Raw genomic sequence first — 13,337 nt, 5'->3', positions numbered from 1 at the left:
TGTATTTAACAAAAGCAAAAAGCCAGCAAAAAAAAAATTGGGTTGTATTGCTGTATGATACTACGGTTTTAAGCAACACTATCAGAGCTGTGCGTTAGAAGGCATATGGAAACAGAAGCAGACTACAATGCAAAGATGACTGGGCATTTTGCACACAGTGTAGTATTAGGTAGAGACATTTCTTCACAATGCAGGATGAACTGAAATGAGCCAGCGAGCACAGTAGTTACATAAGCCATTTTGGTTTCAGGACCTTCTGATCTTTTTAACTAACAGAAAGTTACTACAACTACTAGAGCAAGGAAGTTTGAAGACAGAAATTTCATAGGTTGAAGGTTTTGGCAGTTTAGAACTTAAAAATCTGTTAACTGATATTAAGCAAGCATCCTTTTTCTTTTTAAGCAATCTCAGTACACTACCACATAAAATTCATCCTCACAACAGCAAGAGCCAAGAAAAATCTACACATGGACTCTTCTACTTGCACAAATGCAATTTAGTTTCTAACCAAATTAACCTTTAAAGTTGTAGCAAATAAAGACATAAAGGGGCTTATTTTCATGCACGTAGCCCCAAATGCAGCAAATGCAACAGTAAAATATGATCAACTCATGAGATGAAGGAAAAAACCAAGATGGAACATAAATGCTGATCTCATTTAATGTCAAATTACATAACTAAGCAATTTTTTGTTCTCTTACATCCCAGGATAAGAGCAAGATTCACATATAAGAGTTAGTTTTATTGCATTCGTTTAAAACAACGTATGTTGGCAAAATCAGGTACTGAAGCTGTAATAACTATTAGATAAGCAAAACCTGCTACAAATGAAAGATAGGACAAAAGATGCAAGTGATCAGAGACAGTAGCATTTTATCACTTACCTCATGATGCAGCTCAGCTATCTGATCTTTCAGTTCTCTGATGTACTGGTTAGAATCAGATTTATTAAGCTGCCCTTGAATTTTTCCTTCTTCTTTCTGTTTTGGTTAAAAAAAGAATCTTGTTCAAGTTATTCAGGGATATACTATATTAAAAATCTTATTTTAACTGTCTGCATATTTTTGTCACGAAGAGAAGCTATTCACAGACACCATCCAGCAATTTTCATTTGGTTGAAGTTACAGCAGGTATGTAGGGGTGTCAACAGCTCAGACCAAGTTGACCCTCTCAATACCAACCATAGTACAGGCAGGATTCTATGGAGGAGCATAAAGAATTAACAAAGCTTCACAGGCGGAATTCACATCCAACGTACATGAGGTTGCATGGGCAATTTAGTAAAGCATCCTACAGAATATTATCAATATATGGAATGTATCTTAGTGTACATTATTTTCACTAATGTAAAGCTTCCATTTAGTAACAAGGAATTTCCCTTTGCCTCCAAGTGGCAAGTAAACAAAACATGTTCTTTCCTTGCATTGTAGGACATGTGCTGGGAAACACTACATATGACAAGCTTTTTTTCTACCCTAAAAAAAAAGTTGTAACATAGAAAATATGGTGGTATTTATCGTACAGGAGTTCCAGAGAGTGTAGGTGAAAAGAGGTACATCCCCTAGCACCAATGCTGTGAGAGGTAAATTCTCAAGTAAAAAAAGCCAGAGGAATGTGAGATTTCCCTCGTTTGTCAACCAAATGCAGCTCCTAAGTTTCAAGATGCTCAGGAAGGTGTCATCTGCACTTGAATGCCTGCAACACTAACTTTCAGCTTGTCTCTGAAGGGAATCCTAATGTGACTGAACCAAACTTGGCAGATCCGAGATAAATAACCACCCTTGATGCAGAAGGCAGCCCATGTCTTCAGTTTGCTACTAGTAAGTCAAGAGCAGCAGGTTTTGGTTTTTTTCCTAGCTGAGTAATTTCTGAAGCAGCCACCAGCTTTAGAGAACAGAAGCACCTTGATTTTATATAAATCTTTACCTTGACTGTAAATCACATACAACCAATATATTACAGAAATACAAATATAATAGGAATATCTGTTTTTTCTACCTGTAGCTCATTTTGCTGAAGTTTTAATTATACTTTGGGAAAGCAAACAGTTAATTTCAATAAGCGGCAAGGTCAAAGTCATTTGCAAACAGAATTTAATACCTTTCAGAATGAAAGGTGTCAACTATTCCTCAAAATACAAGACAAAAAGCTTTAATGGAGAGGTTCTTTTAAAACATCCCTCTGAAATACCAACACCAGGACAGAACGAGTACCAGGATGTTAGGGGAAGGGACAATATACCACCTTCCAAATACTTTTGCTGCATGAAGAGAACAACCTTGAGCACTGACAGTGTTGGCAATCTCAAAGCAATTTCTCTAATTTGAGACTGTTTTTCTTGCAACAAGGTATGCATTACAATGTTATTCGAAAAATAACTTTGTCATATTCACTATTAATTCACAGAATCTGCAACAAGGAGGCACAAGATCCTTTAATGCATAATTCCACGTTGAACCTAGTTTCCAAGGCAACCTATGGCTCAAATTCACAAAAAAATTATTAACAACCTTACTAATTGTTCCTGTCCTAAATAGGTTAAAAAACCCCCCAAAAACATAAACCCATCATCTCTCTTTACAATGATGACTACTGGTATTGGAGAAACCAAAACAGAAGCAACATAACCTGCAGATTAAAAATAATGCTGTTTACATCTGTATATAGAAAACGCTTCATTGCTGTCAGAAACTAAGATTCCAGTCAATGACAATGACCTTATCTCTCGTGGTAGCAGGAATATATGGGAGAAATGCTTGTCTAAGTCCTTTCCCTCTGTTTGAAGCCCTGACTTTTCCATTTAAGCCTCTTGTTCTGTGGACTCCAAATTCATAGAATGGTTTGGGTTGGAAGGGACCTTAAAGATCATCTAGTTCCAACCCCCCTGCTGTGGGCAGGGACACTTTCCACTCACCAGGTTGCTCAAAGCCCCATCCAACCTGGCCTTGAACACTTCCAGGGATGGGCATCTACCACCTCTCTGGGCAACCTGTTCCAGTGCCTCACCACCCTCACAGTGAGGAACTTCTTCCCTACATCTAATCTAAATTCACCTTCTTTCAGTTTAAAGCCATTACTCCCTCTCCTATCACTACATGCCCTTGTAAAAAGTCCCTCTCCAGCTTTCTTGTAGGTCCCCTTTAGGTACAGGGAGGCTGCTATAATGTCTCCCTGGAACCTTCTCTTCTCCAGGCTGAACAACCCCAACTCTCTCAGCCTCTCTTCATAGGAGAGGTGCTCCAGCCCCCTGATCATCTTTGTGGCCCCCCTCTGGACTCGCTCCAACAGGTCCATGTCCTCCTTATGCTGAGGGCCCCAGAGCTGAACGCAGTACTCCAGGTGGGGTCTTGCAAGAGCGGAGTAGAGGGGAAGAATCACCTCCCTCAACCTGCTGGTCACACTTCTTTTGATGCATCCCAGCATACAATTGGCTTTCTGGGCTGTGAGTGCACATTGTCAGGTCATGCTGAGCTTCTCATCAACCAACACCCCCAAGTCCTTCGCCACAGGGCTGCTCTGAATCCACTCATCACCCAGCCTGTATCTGTGCTTGGGATTGCCCCAACCCATGTGCAGGACCTTGCACTTGGCCTTGTTGAACTCCATGAAGTTCACACAGGCCCACCTCTCAAGCCTGTCAAGGTCCCTCTGGATGGCATCCCTTCCCTTCAGCGTATTGACCGCACCACACAGCTTCATGTCATCGGCAGACTTGCTGAGGGTGCCCTCAATCCCACTGTCTGCGTCACCAACAAAGAAGTTAAACAGCACCAGTCCCAATACCAACCCCTGAGGGGTGCCACTCATCACTGCTCTCCACTTGGACATGGAGCTGTTGACTGCAACACTTTGAGTGCAACCATCCAGCCAATTCCTTATCCACCAAGTAGTCCATCCATCAGATCCATGTCTCTCCAATTAGAGACAAGGATGTAATGCAGGACAGTGTCAAATGCTTTGGACAAGTCCAGGTAGATGATGTCAGTTGCTCATCCCTTATCCACCAACAGTGTAACCCCATCACAGAAGGCCACCAAATTTGTCAGGCATGATTTGCCCTTAGTGAAGCCATGTTGGCCGTCACCAATCACCTCCTTATTTTCCATGTGCCTTAGCACAGTTTCCAGGAGGATCTGTTCCATGATCTTGCCGGGCACAGAGGTGAGACTGACTGGCCTGCAGTTCTGCAGGTCTTCCTTTTTTCCCCTTTTTAAAAATGGAGGTTATATTTCCCCTTTTCCAGTCAGTGGGAAATTCCCCAGACTGCCATGACTTCTCAAATATGATGGCTAGTGGCTTAGCCACTTCATCTGCCAGTTCCCTCAGGACCTGCGGATGCATCTCATCAGGTCCCATGGACTTGTGCAGCTTTGGGTTCCTTAGACGGTTACTATGTAACCATACAGTATAGTATAAAAAAAGCAAGATTAAAGCAAGGTTTATCATAAATAGAAGATAGGTGCCATAGCCCTTTTAAAATGAAAGTGTAATAAATAGCTGAGCTTACATTCAAACTGGGTGCACAAGAGGACATGAAACAGGCATTCCCAAGTTAAGTCAGTATAAACTAACAGCAGAAGCAATAACATTTACTAGCTTAAGTTTGGTGCTGCACAAATAGCTGAAAGCTGTTAGTGTATACTATGTAGAGTATACCATATTGGGAGTTACACACTTTCGTTATATTTAAGTGGTTTTATTGTTACTTTTTATTCTATAAATAACACCGTAAAGTTAATGCAGATGTCACAGAATAATTTGACATGTATATTTGCTCATGGAAGAACGGACTCTAGCTCCAATCAGTTAGAGCTGAATGTCAGGCTTCAGTGTGGCTTGCAAGGTCCTCATTATTAGTGAAGGGCAAGTTTCAGTTTTCCTTTCAGAACTACAGATTTTGTAGAGCTGACAATTCACAAAAACGTATTTAGCACAAAAAAGGAACCCTGCAATGTCACTTTCTACAAACATACTTTTCAAAGAAAAGTCATGCTGTAACTTCCTCTTGCAACATTCAAAACACTAAGTCAGAAGCTGATCCTTTTAACTGGGTGCAACAGAAATCAGATATTTCTAGCTAACTAAATAAGCCTATGTTCTTTAAGCTACAAAGTCTCTCTACAGTGGGTAAATTGGAAGGACAAAATAGGAGAAATTTTAGGACAAGGTATCAGAGTCTTCTTCACAGCTGCTGTTCATCTTTCTGAACAACAGCAAAGATATAGTCTACTTTTTTTTTTAAATAAGCTAAGTGCATCATGCCATTAATTTAGTTATTTAAAAGACACTCATGCAGGTGCAGTAACAAACCACTGGAAAACATGCAGGGGTCAGACACTATAACATTAAAATATTTTTTAATTCTTACCAAAATAATCTAATTTAGAGAATAAAAAATGAGGAGACAGCTGAAAGTTTACATGTTTCAAATGAACCAAAACATTTATTTTATAAAAAGTAGTTTTATATGTCAGATTATGATCTTTAAGTTACCCAACATTCTTTAAAACTGTGAGAAGAGATTGGTATCTCTCATCAATACATATATTTATTTTCATACAAGTACAAAATATTACTATAATCTGCAAAATTGTTTCACTTTCCAGTCACATTTCATATTTGCATTAATTTCAGATTACTTGCCATTTCCAGCTTCTGAAGTGCATTTGTTAATCAAAGGCAAATTTTAATGTGAGCAACTTAAATTTTGTAGTAATATTCTTTAACACTAGTTTTTCATTAGGGCAGCTTGACAGAAGTCAAGGAAAAATTGTTGGTGGGAAAAATGTCAACTGCCAGTTCCTTTTAACATGACAGAAAGCAGTATTAAGAGCTTTCCCTACTATCTGTTGGTATCTGTGACAAAGACAGAATACTTTCTCCCAAAAATTGTGTAGTTCTAGATTTGCTTCTCAACCTACCCTATATTATACGACACTTTATCTATTACTTCCTGATTATCTTAAAAACCTATTTCTTACTGTTTTTAATTAAGTGATCTTAATATCATCTTAGAGTCTCTTTTAAGGAGTATTGTCAGGGTGCATCCAACTTGAGATAGTGAAAACCTCCACCACTGCAAAACAAACCCTATATGCTTCCCCCATGCAGGTTAGATTCCCACTTGTACATCATAATTCCAGATGACAGTAGATCAGCGCCAAAGCACAGCTATATGCCACTGTGATTGGTGAAAGCCCGAAACAGCAAGCACACTCAGGCTCCAAACATTTATGAATACACATAGAAACTGCACAAAGGATTTTATGTTCATATTTCATTTAGTACCTTAATTAAGAAAGCTTGAGCAGCTTCAGCTTGGATTTTTCTGTTTCAAATATAATAACTATATTATATAGATATAATTTCTAACTCTTGGGACGGATGTCTAGTCATGAGGCAACTGAGATTAATATCAGAGTTACTATTAGGTCTTAGTTCAGAATCTGAATTAAACTTGGCCAAGAAATAGAGGGACAGGGAATTAGCTAGGTTGCAAGTGACATGAAAGTGAGACAAAAACTGAGAAGTAAAGATACAACAAGTACTGAATGGAACTGAAACAAAGGTAAGAACCTTAGACAATAACACTGATGGATTCTTGCAGATTTCATCTTCAGCCCACTATCTGCAGGATATGGCTGTTGTGTTTATTTAGTTAGTTGATGTACTGCAGGGCAACTGAAGATAATAATCTTCCAGGAAAAACTACTAGCCCTCTATCATTCATTTGCTTCTCTGGAGATGCATGTTTTCCATTCTTCCTGTTCTATTGATGCCATCCTTCATTTTGCTTCCAGGTATCATAACCCTCTAAAGAACAGATTAATTCATTTCTCCTCCTAAGGTCCAATAGTATATGTTGAAAAGGTTTCTAGGCTCAGGCAGGAAGAAGTTAGTATGTATGTATGTATTAAGTCTTGTCTGGCCTCAGTCACCTAAGCCTAAGAACCAGCTATGGCAGATTGATCTCAGTAGTTGAGCTTCCAAGGGTAACTTGAGCTGGCGAACAGAGGGCTACTTGCCCAAAGGACAGAAGCCTGAACTCTCCATGGTCCAACCCCAGCAGCCAGGGAGGCTGGAGCCCACATTCAGGACATTCTTGATACCTTTCTTTCCTGTCAATCCTAATATTATTGTTATTGCCAGCTTCTTGCTTCAAATGTTGAGCCATGCAGATGTGCTGGAAAACACACTGTTAGGATGGATTGATTTGGCCAGTCTTTCACAGCTAAACCAAATTCATCTCAACTCTCTTAAATGGTAAGGGTGCTCAAGGGCAAAGGACATAAAAACTATCTTCTGTAAAACCACCAAGGAAAAAAGGGAGCTGACTGCCCTGCTCAAGGCCCTTTTATATTCTGAATCTGGCTTTAACTTTCAATTTTTTAAAATACCTAAAATCTAAGGGTTCCTGTTTCCATTAAATCACATTTTCATATGCTCTGGCTGTAAACTTGTCCAGCTTCCTCATAATAGAATAGAATAGACTATTTCAGTTGGAAGGGATCTAGAGCGAACATCTAGGCCAACAGCCTGACCAATTCAGGGCTGTCCAAGTTAAAGCATGTTATTAAGGGAATTGTCCAAATGACTCTTAAACACTGACAAGCTTGGGGCATCGACCATCTCTCTAGGAAGCCTATTCCAGTGTTTGACCACCCTCTTGGTAAAGAAATGCTTCCTAATGTCCAGACTAAACCTCCCCTGGCACAGCTTTAAACCATTCCCACACGTCCTATCACTGGGTACCAGGGTACCCTCTCCACTTCTGTCTCCTCAGAGAGCAATGAGGTCACCCCTCAGCCTTCTTTTCTCCAAACTAGACAAGCCCAAAGTCCTTCAGTCCTCCTCATAGGACTTTCCTTCCAGCCCTTTCACCAGCCCTGTTGCCCTCAAGGACCTTAACATTCTTAAATCATGGGGCCCAGAACTGCACACTATTCAAGGTGAGAGCACACCATAAGTTACTGAACAGCCCCACTGACATAAGAAAAATTAAATTACTTTAATGTAGCTTGAGTTAATTTAATTGAATGCTTCCTATTGTAGCATTTACTTCAGTAGGAACCAGGCATTTCACTCAGCATTGGTTTTATACTGTGCTTGAACAGTTTTGTCCTACTGTGCTTGAGTAGTTTTGTACTTCTGAAGAAAACACTCAGATCAACTGTACTGGTTCAAAAGTGAATGTTAAGACTCCACTTACAATTTAAAGTCTTTAAGGTATGAACATCGCACCTTTTAGAAGGAAATAGCATAAGCAATTAGTAATCTCTCTCTTCGTGTTTTTTTTTTTTAAATCTAAGATTATACACATAGGATGTGGGTTTTTGGGTTTTGTTTTTTTTGGGTTTTTTTTGTTTTTTTTGAGGGGGAGCACTATTACAGAAAATCTGTGGTATTAGGGGAGGTCACAACACAAAGAAGAATAGCTGGTCTCTAGGCAAATAATAGCCATTTTAAGTTTAAAATTAACATACAGTGAAAAAGCTGGATAACATATCAATAAGCAAAGTGTGAGTATTATCAGAATAGCAAAATAATGAAAGCTAGCCAATTCTGGAATTTAGGAATTTTGTTTAAAAGCACCCTGCGGTCATATGTGAGTGATCTCTACATCCATTTCCCTGGAGTACTGCTTCTACATATTAGCACCACTGCAGTGCCTACCTCCTTTTCCCGAAAGGGTTTTTAGAAAAGTAATGCCAGTTGGTGTTACATTGTAATTAGAGATCCATGATTTCGATTTCACTGCTTTTGAAGATTAGTAACTCCCCCCAGTCTTATCTCTTCCAACAGACCAGCTCCACCGGGACTGGCAGGGTTAGAAAACCCTCTATCAGGGAAGCAAACACCCTAGTGGCCAGGTATCACCTCTGCTCAAGGAAAAGGTTCTTGTAACAGTGTAAGCACTGCCTCAGAGGTTATGTATAGAAAGGGAGTAGCACGGGCAGTGAAGCAGGAAATGAGCCCTACAGATCAAGAAAATCAGCTGCGAAAACAGAACTCACTTAGGCCCCTTCAGTTTTGGAAGCTCTCATCTCTCTCAGCCTGCTCTGAAGTACTAGAGTGACTGTACTTGCATGCATACCAAGAGTTACACTGAGAGCTCCTGAGAAGAAAAATCTGTTCCCCAAAAATTTGCTTCTTAGAATGAGGAAAAATTCTGCCCACCAAAAATTATCAGTTGAGATTCATGGTTGTAGTATCATACTTAAATCCTCCTTTGTCTGGCTTTCTAAGAGAAAAACAACTTTTCTGTACCTTAAAAAGCAGCAGTAGCAGCTAGTCTCAAGAAACACACCCGATGGCTACTGAGAACTACTGAGCATGTGGAGACCTTCCAAACTCAATCAGCATAGGACCAGGATGCACAGCTGGCAACACAAGAGTGCAGGGACAGACTGCTTCAAAGCATGCTGATCTTAAATACCTGAAACCGTTACTGCATAGTACCCCCCAAAATCAAATATAGTAGTCATGATAAAACAAAGTTTAAAAACAAATAAATAAATCAATCACTGGAAACCACCTGGAAGACACTGGAAGCCTTAAGCCTGCTTTTGCTGCTCAACCAAGGTCTAAGATACAGAAGATCAATGTAATCAAATTTCAGTTGCAGGTGTTTCATCCCAAGAGCAGCACAAGCACAAAGTTTTCTAAAACACTCTTAATGAACGTATCAGAGCAGGGAAAGAAATACACATCAACAAGAAAATAAGCCGTTTTAAATAATAAGAAAGCATCTAAGGTTGTTTTCACTTTAATAACTACAAACTTAAAAACAGAGAAAAACAAAACCAATGGTTTTATAGGCAGTCAAAATCCAGGCACACCAGTTGCTGTTCCTCAGAAAACAGTGTACCATCTTTACTAAAAATGTCTAGAGGGTAGGACATTTCCCTACCACCCTTAGTTTGATCTTTTCTGACTTAGAAATATTTACTTGGTAACAATCTGCCTCAGCCTCTTTTCAGGGGAGGCTATAAAATTCTTACTCTGTGTTAAAAGACACTGCATTAAAAATGTAAATGAAGTTTATTCAGAAGGGTAAATGTGGTAACTAGTGTCCTTTCAGTGACTTTACAGTGACTCATTCTAGACTTTCAAAAAACACATCACTAACATCACACACCACTATTGATAAGAGTGAAAAAAAAAAGTTTCCTGTAATTTGAAAAGATGGAAACAATTTCTTTACTCAACAGTCAGTACTTGGAAAAGTTATTAAACAGAGGTCATAGAAAGGCTTCATTCTAACGAAATAGTGCTGAAAGTTTAAATTGTGGGGGAGAGAACTAGCACAATCATGGATTTCCTTTACAGTTTTTTCTCAAAGTAGCTTTGACATGGTTAGAGATAGGGTAAATGTGACAAAATTCTCTGAATCTACCAGGAAACACATCAGGAGGAAGTGATGTTACCCCCTGTCCAGATCAACCTAACAAAGAGAAGAATGAATTCTTATAGATAGTTTTTGCTTTAAGATTACTCAGACCTAAAACCAGTTTTCTGTACTACCAGTGAGCTCTGTAACTCCGCAACCGAAGCCAGCCATGGATAATTTTAAGAGGATGCTACAAGTCACCAGCCTGAATAGAAATGGAGGGAGAGGGATTAAGCTACAGAGCAGAGACTGCAGCTGCCCCAGCTCTGCTTCCCCAGTCTGCCTACACTTTCACTGGCCTAGTGCTCCTTACCCTAGCCAGCTGATTGACTCTAGCTTGTAACTGACTTGACCTTGCCTGAATTTCTCTGTAGCCTCTTCTCTCATTTAGTCTGTCCTTCCTTCAACTACTGCAAGGAAAAAAACAAAAACACCACCAAGGGACTAACAGGACTGCCCATATGCAATCAGAAGGAACACTTACTATTAGGCCAGAAGCATAGCGAAGCTTGGTAGACTTTTCTTGGCAGCTTTAGGAAACCACACACAAGCTAAAAGCAACAGCATTTTAAAGGCTGATATCAAGAAGTTAAAAGCATTTGCTTGTTGCAGTTTGAAGCTATCAGACCAGTTCAGCTGAAAACAAGAAAGATTCATTCCCTGAGGAAACAAACCTGAGGTTTTGCTGATTGACTATAGATATAGAGGGAGACAATATCCATTCCTTAGCCCTGCCTCTCTACATCTTACAAAAGGATGGGACAAAAGGGATCAGAGAGTGCATGTAGCTTGGCCAAAACAAGTCATTTAGTTATAGGATGTGAACTTCTAACCTTTGTGAGAAAGCAGAACATATCATATTAGAGAGAACAGCTTCTCTCCAATGTGGAGGTACAAAAAAATAGCAGCCCAGCCATCCAAAAATCCATCCATCATTTGTTAATAATTTGCTCAGATGTCCTGCTCAAAGCCCAGAAGCCTGCTAAATACTTCCAAGTCATGTTTGCTTCCCAAGGGTTTTATAAGCTAAACTGGCAAGTGAGAGAAAAATAAGGAGAGGATAGAGGAGAAAAAGGCTGACAAAGTAAGCCTTTATTTATACCTAACTTCAGGGTATTTCTTTGTCACTTCTGGGGCTTAGGTATATGCAACATAAACTTCAGTTACACTTCAATTTTGTGTTACTTTTGCTATGGAACGACTCACACATTTCTTTTGTTTTTAGAATATCCATCATGTATTGGACTATTCCTTACACTTCAATATGCTTACAGAAAAGTTCAAAAGCTTAGCATCAAGAACTGAATGCTTGACCAAGATAAGATGACATTCAGAACATGTAAAAAATAACTGCCTAACATCATAATAAACTGACATCTTGCTGCAGAATTACATCTACCATTAAATGATAGAGTTCTATCTCCTTCTCCCTCTCTGTCATTATTACTAACCAAAACTAAGAGTGACCTAGAAACTGTGATTTAAATCTAGCATTTGTGTGTGTAACGTCAGATCAGTTCTTCTGTGGGAGTAGCGATACTCTGCGTTACAAATTTAACACCAGTGTCTTGCACCTACACCTACATGAACATTTAAAAGAAAACTGCACAATTTAGGTTAAGCATTGCTATGGACCATGTGGACCTGGCACTGAATCCCTACAGCTTCTTAGAAAAGCACCATCCCCCTCAAAAAAAAAAGGTTATGTGGTAAGTTAACTTCCTCCCTTCATCTTTATCAGCTTTGAAACAATATGACAAGCAGACCTATTTGTGATGCTCCATGTTAAAAGCACAATTAACTTTGAGATGGACACCTACGCTCCAAGACTGGCTAATTGTATTTATAGTATTAAATATTTCATTGCCAGTCATTAGGCAAGTCCAGATTAAAAGGCCCTCTGCTCCCCACATCAGTTCACAGTAATTCCAGTGACAAGCTGAATGGAAGAGGAGGCAGCTCTTTCTCCAATGAGGAAGAAGTTATCTAGATTTTCAGTTTCCTTAAAAAGCAGCTTTTCTTTAAGCTCTATTATCAGTTGCATGTTTTATAGTTTACAAGCTTTGGGAGTTAAGGCTTTCCAACTCCATTATTACTTTTTTTTGGTGCAGGTGTTTCAGAGGCCTTTGAGCATGAGTACCCAAAAAGGAAGTTTTGATCATAAGTTTCGTATTTGCTGGCAAAACACACTGTTCAAAAATATCTATTTGCTTACAGAATCTTACAAAAAAAAAAAAAAAATCTGTCACAGCCCAAAAAAAGCATTTCAAATCACATCTACAGTGTCAAAAATAAGTAAACTGACATTAGAGGAACTTATTTCTACTAAATCACTTTTATTTTAAATGTCTTTATACAGTTAACACTCAAAACCTGTATTTCACAACTGAAGAAGTTGTATTTGAAGCTAGTATAAGTTTGAGATCAATAGTTCGCCAAAAGCCTAACAGGGCAAACTCGTTAAATTAGAAACATGAACAACAGCCACAGAATGACTTCATACTCCAGACTATATACAAAGCAAGCACAGCCGTTCTTATTTGCTCAGAAGATGAAGAATCTTATTAAGAGACTACAGACCAAGAAATCATTAACAGGTGATCATCTAAGAACACCAAAAAGACTGGAACTTGAAATGCACTTTAGTAGGAAACAGAAAAACAAGGCTACATAGAATATGAGAAAAACGGAAAAACATAACTAAAGATTGCATCATGCAAAGTAGTAATAGTGAAAAGGAAGGAGAGATGATGTGGATAAACAACCGAACATGAGACAGTGCAATATCATGAAAAAACAGGGACAGTGTAAACTTTGGATGTATTAGCCAGAGTCATGAAATAGATTACGTTCCTGCACTTAACTTTACCTGTCTCATGACAAGACATTATAAAAATCTGCATGCAATTCTGATACTCATAGCTTAAGCAGATATATGGAAAGGGAA

At 39.0% G+C, this 13,337-nt stretch overlaps 1 protein-coding gene across 9 annotated transcripts in view; it reads right to left on the bottom strand.

Annotated features, from left to right (window-relative positions):
• The window catches only part of EVI5 (ecotropic viral integration site 5), an 87,349-nt gene that overhangs the window by 23,355 nt on the left and 50,657 nt on the right, over positions 1-13,337 (bottom strand). For all 9 annotated transcript variants that reach the window (XM_030033616.2, XM_030033609.2, XM_030033611.2 and 6 more), the window contains one exon: positions 885-980. In XM_030033616.2, the coding sequence (XP_029889476.1) occupies positions 885-980 (96 nt within the window). The remainder of the gene's footprint in view (positions 1-884; positions 981-13,337) is intronic.

This window comes from Aquila chrysaetos, chromosome 12 (genome assembly GCF_900496995.4).
Source record: "Aquila chrysaetos chrysaetos chromosome 12, bAquChr1.4, whole genome shotgun sequence".
Taxonomy (NCBI): Eukaryota; Metazoa; Chordata; class Aves; order Accipitriformes; family Accipitridae; genus Aquila; species Aquila chrysaetos.
The sequence above is the reverse complement of the archived record's forward strand: the minus strand, read 5'-3'. Positions and strand labels throughout refer to the sequence as shown.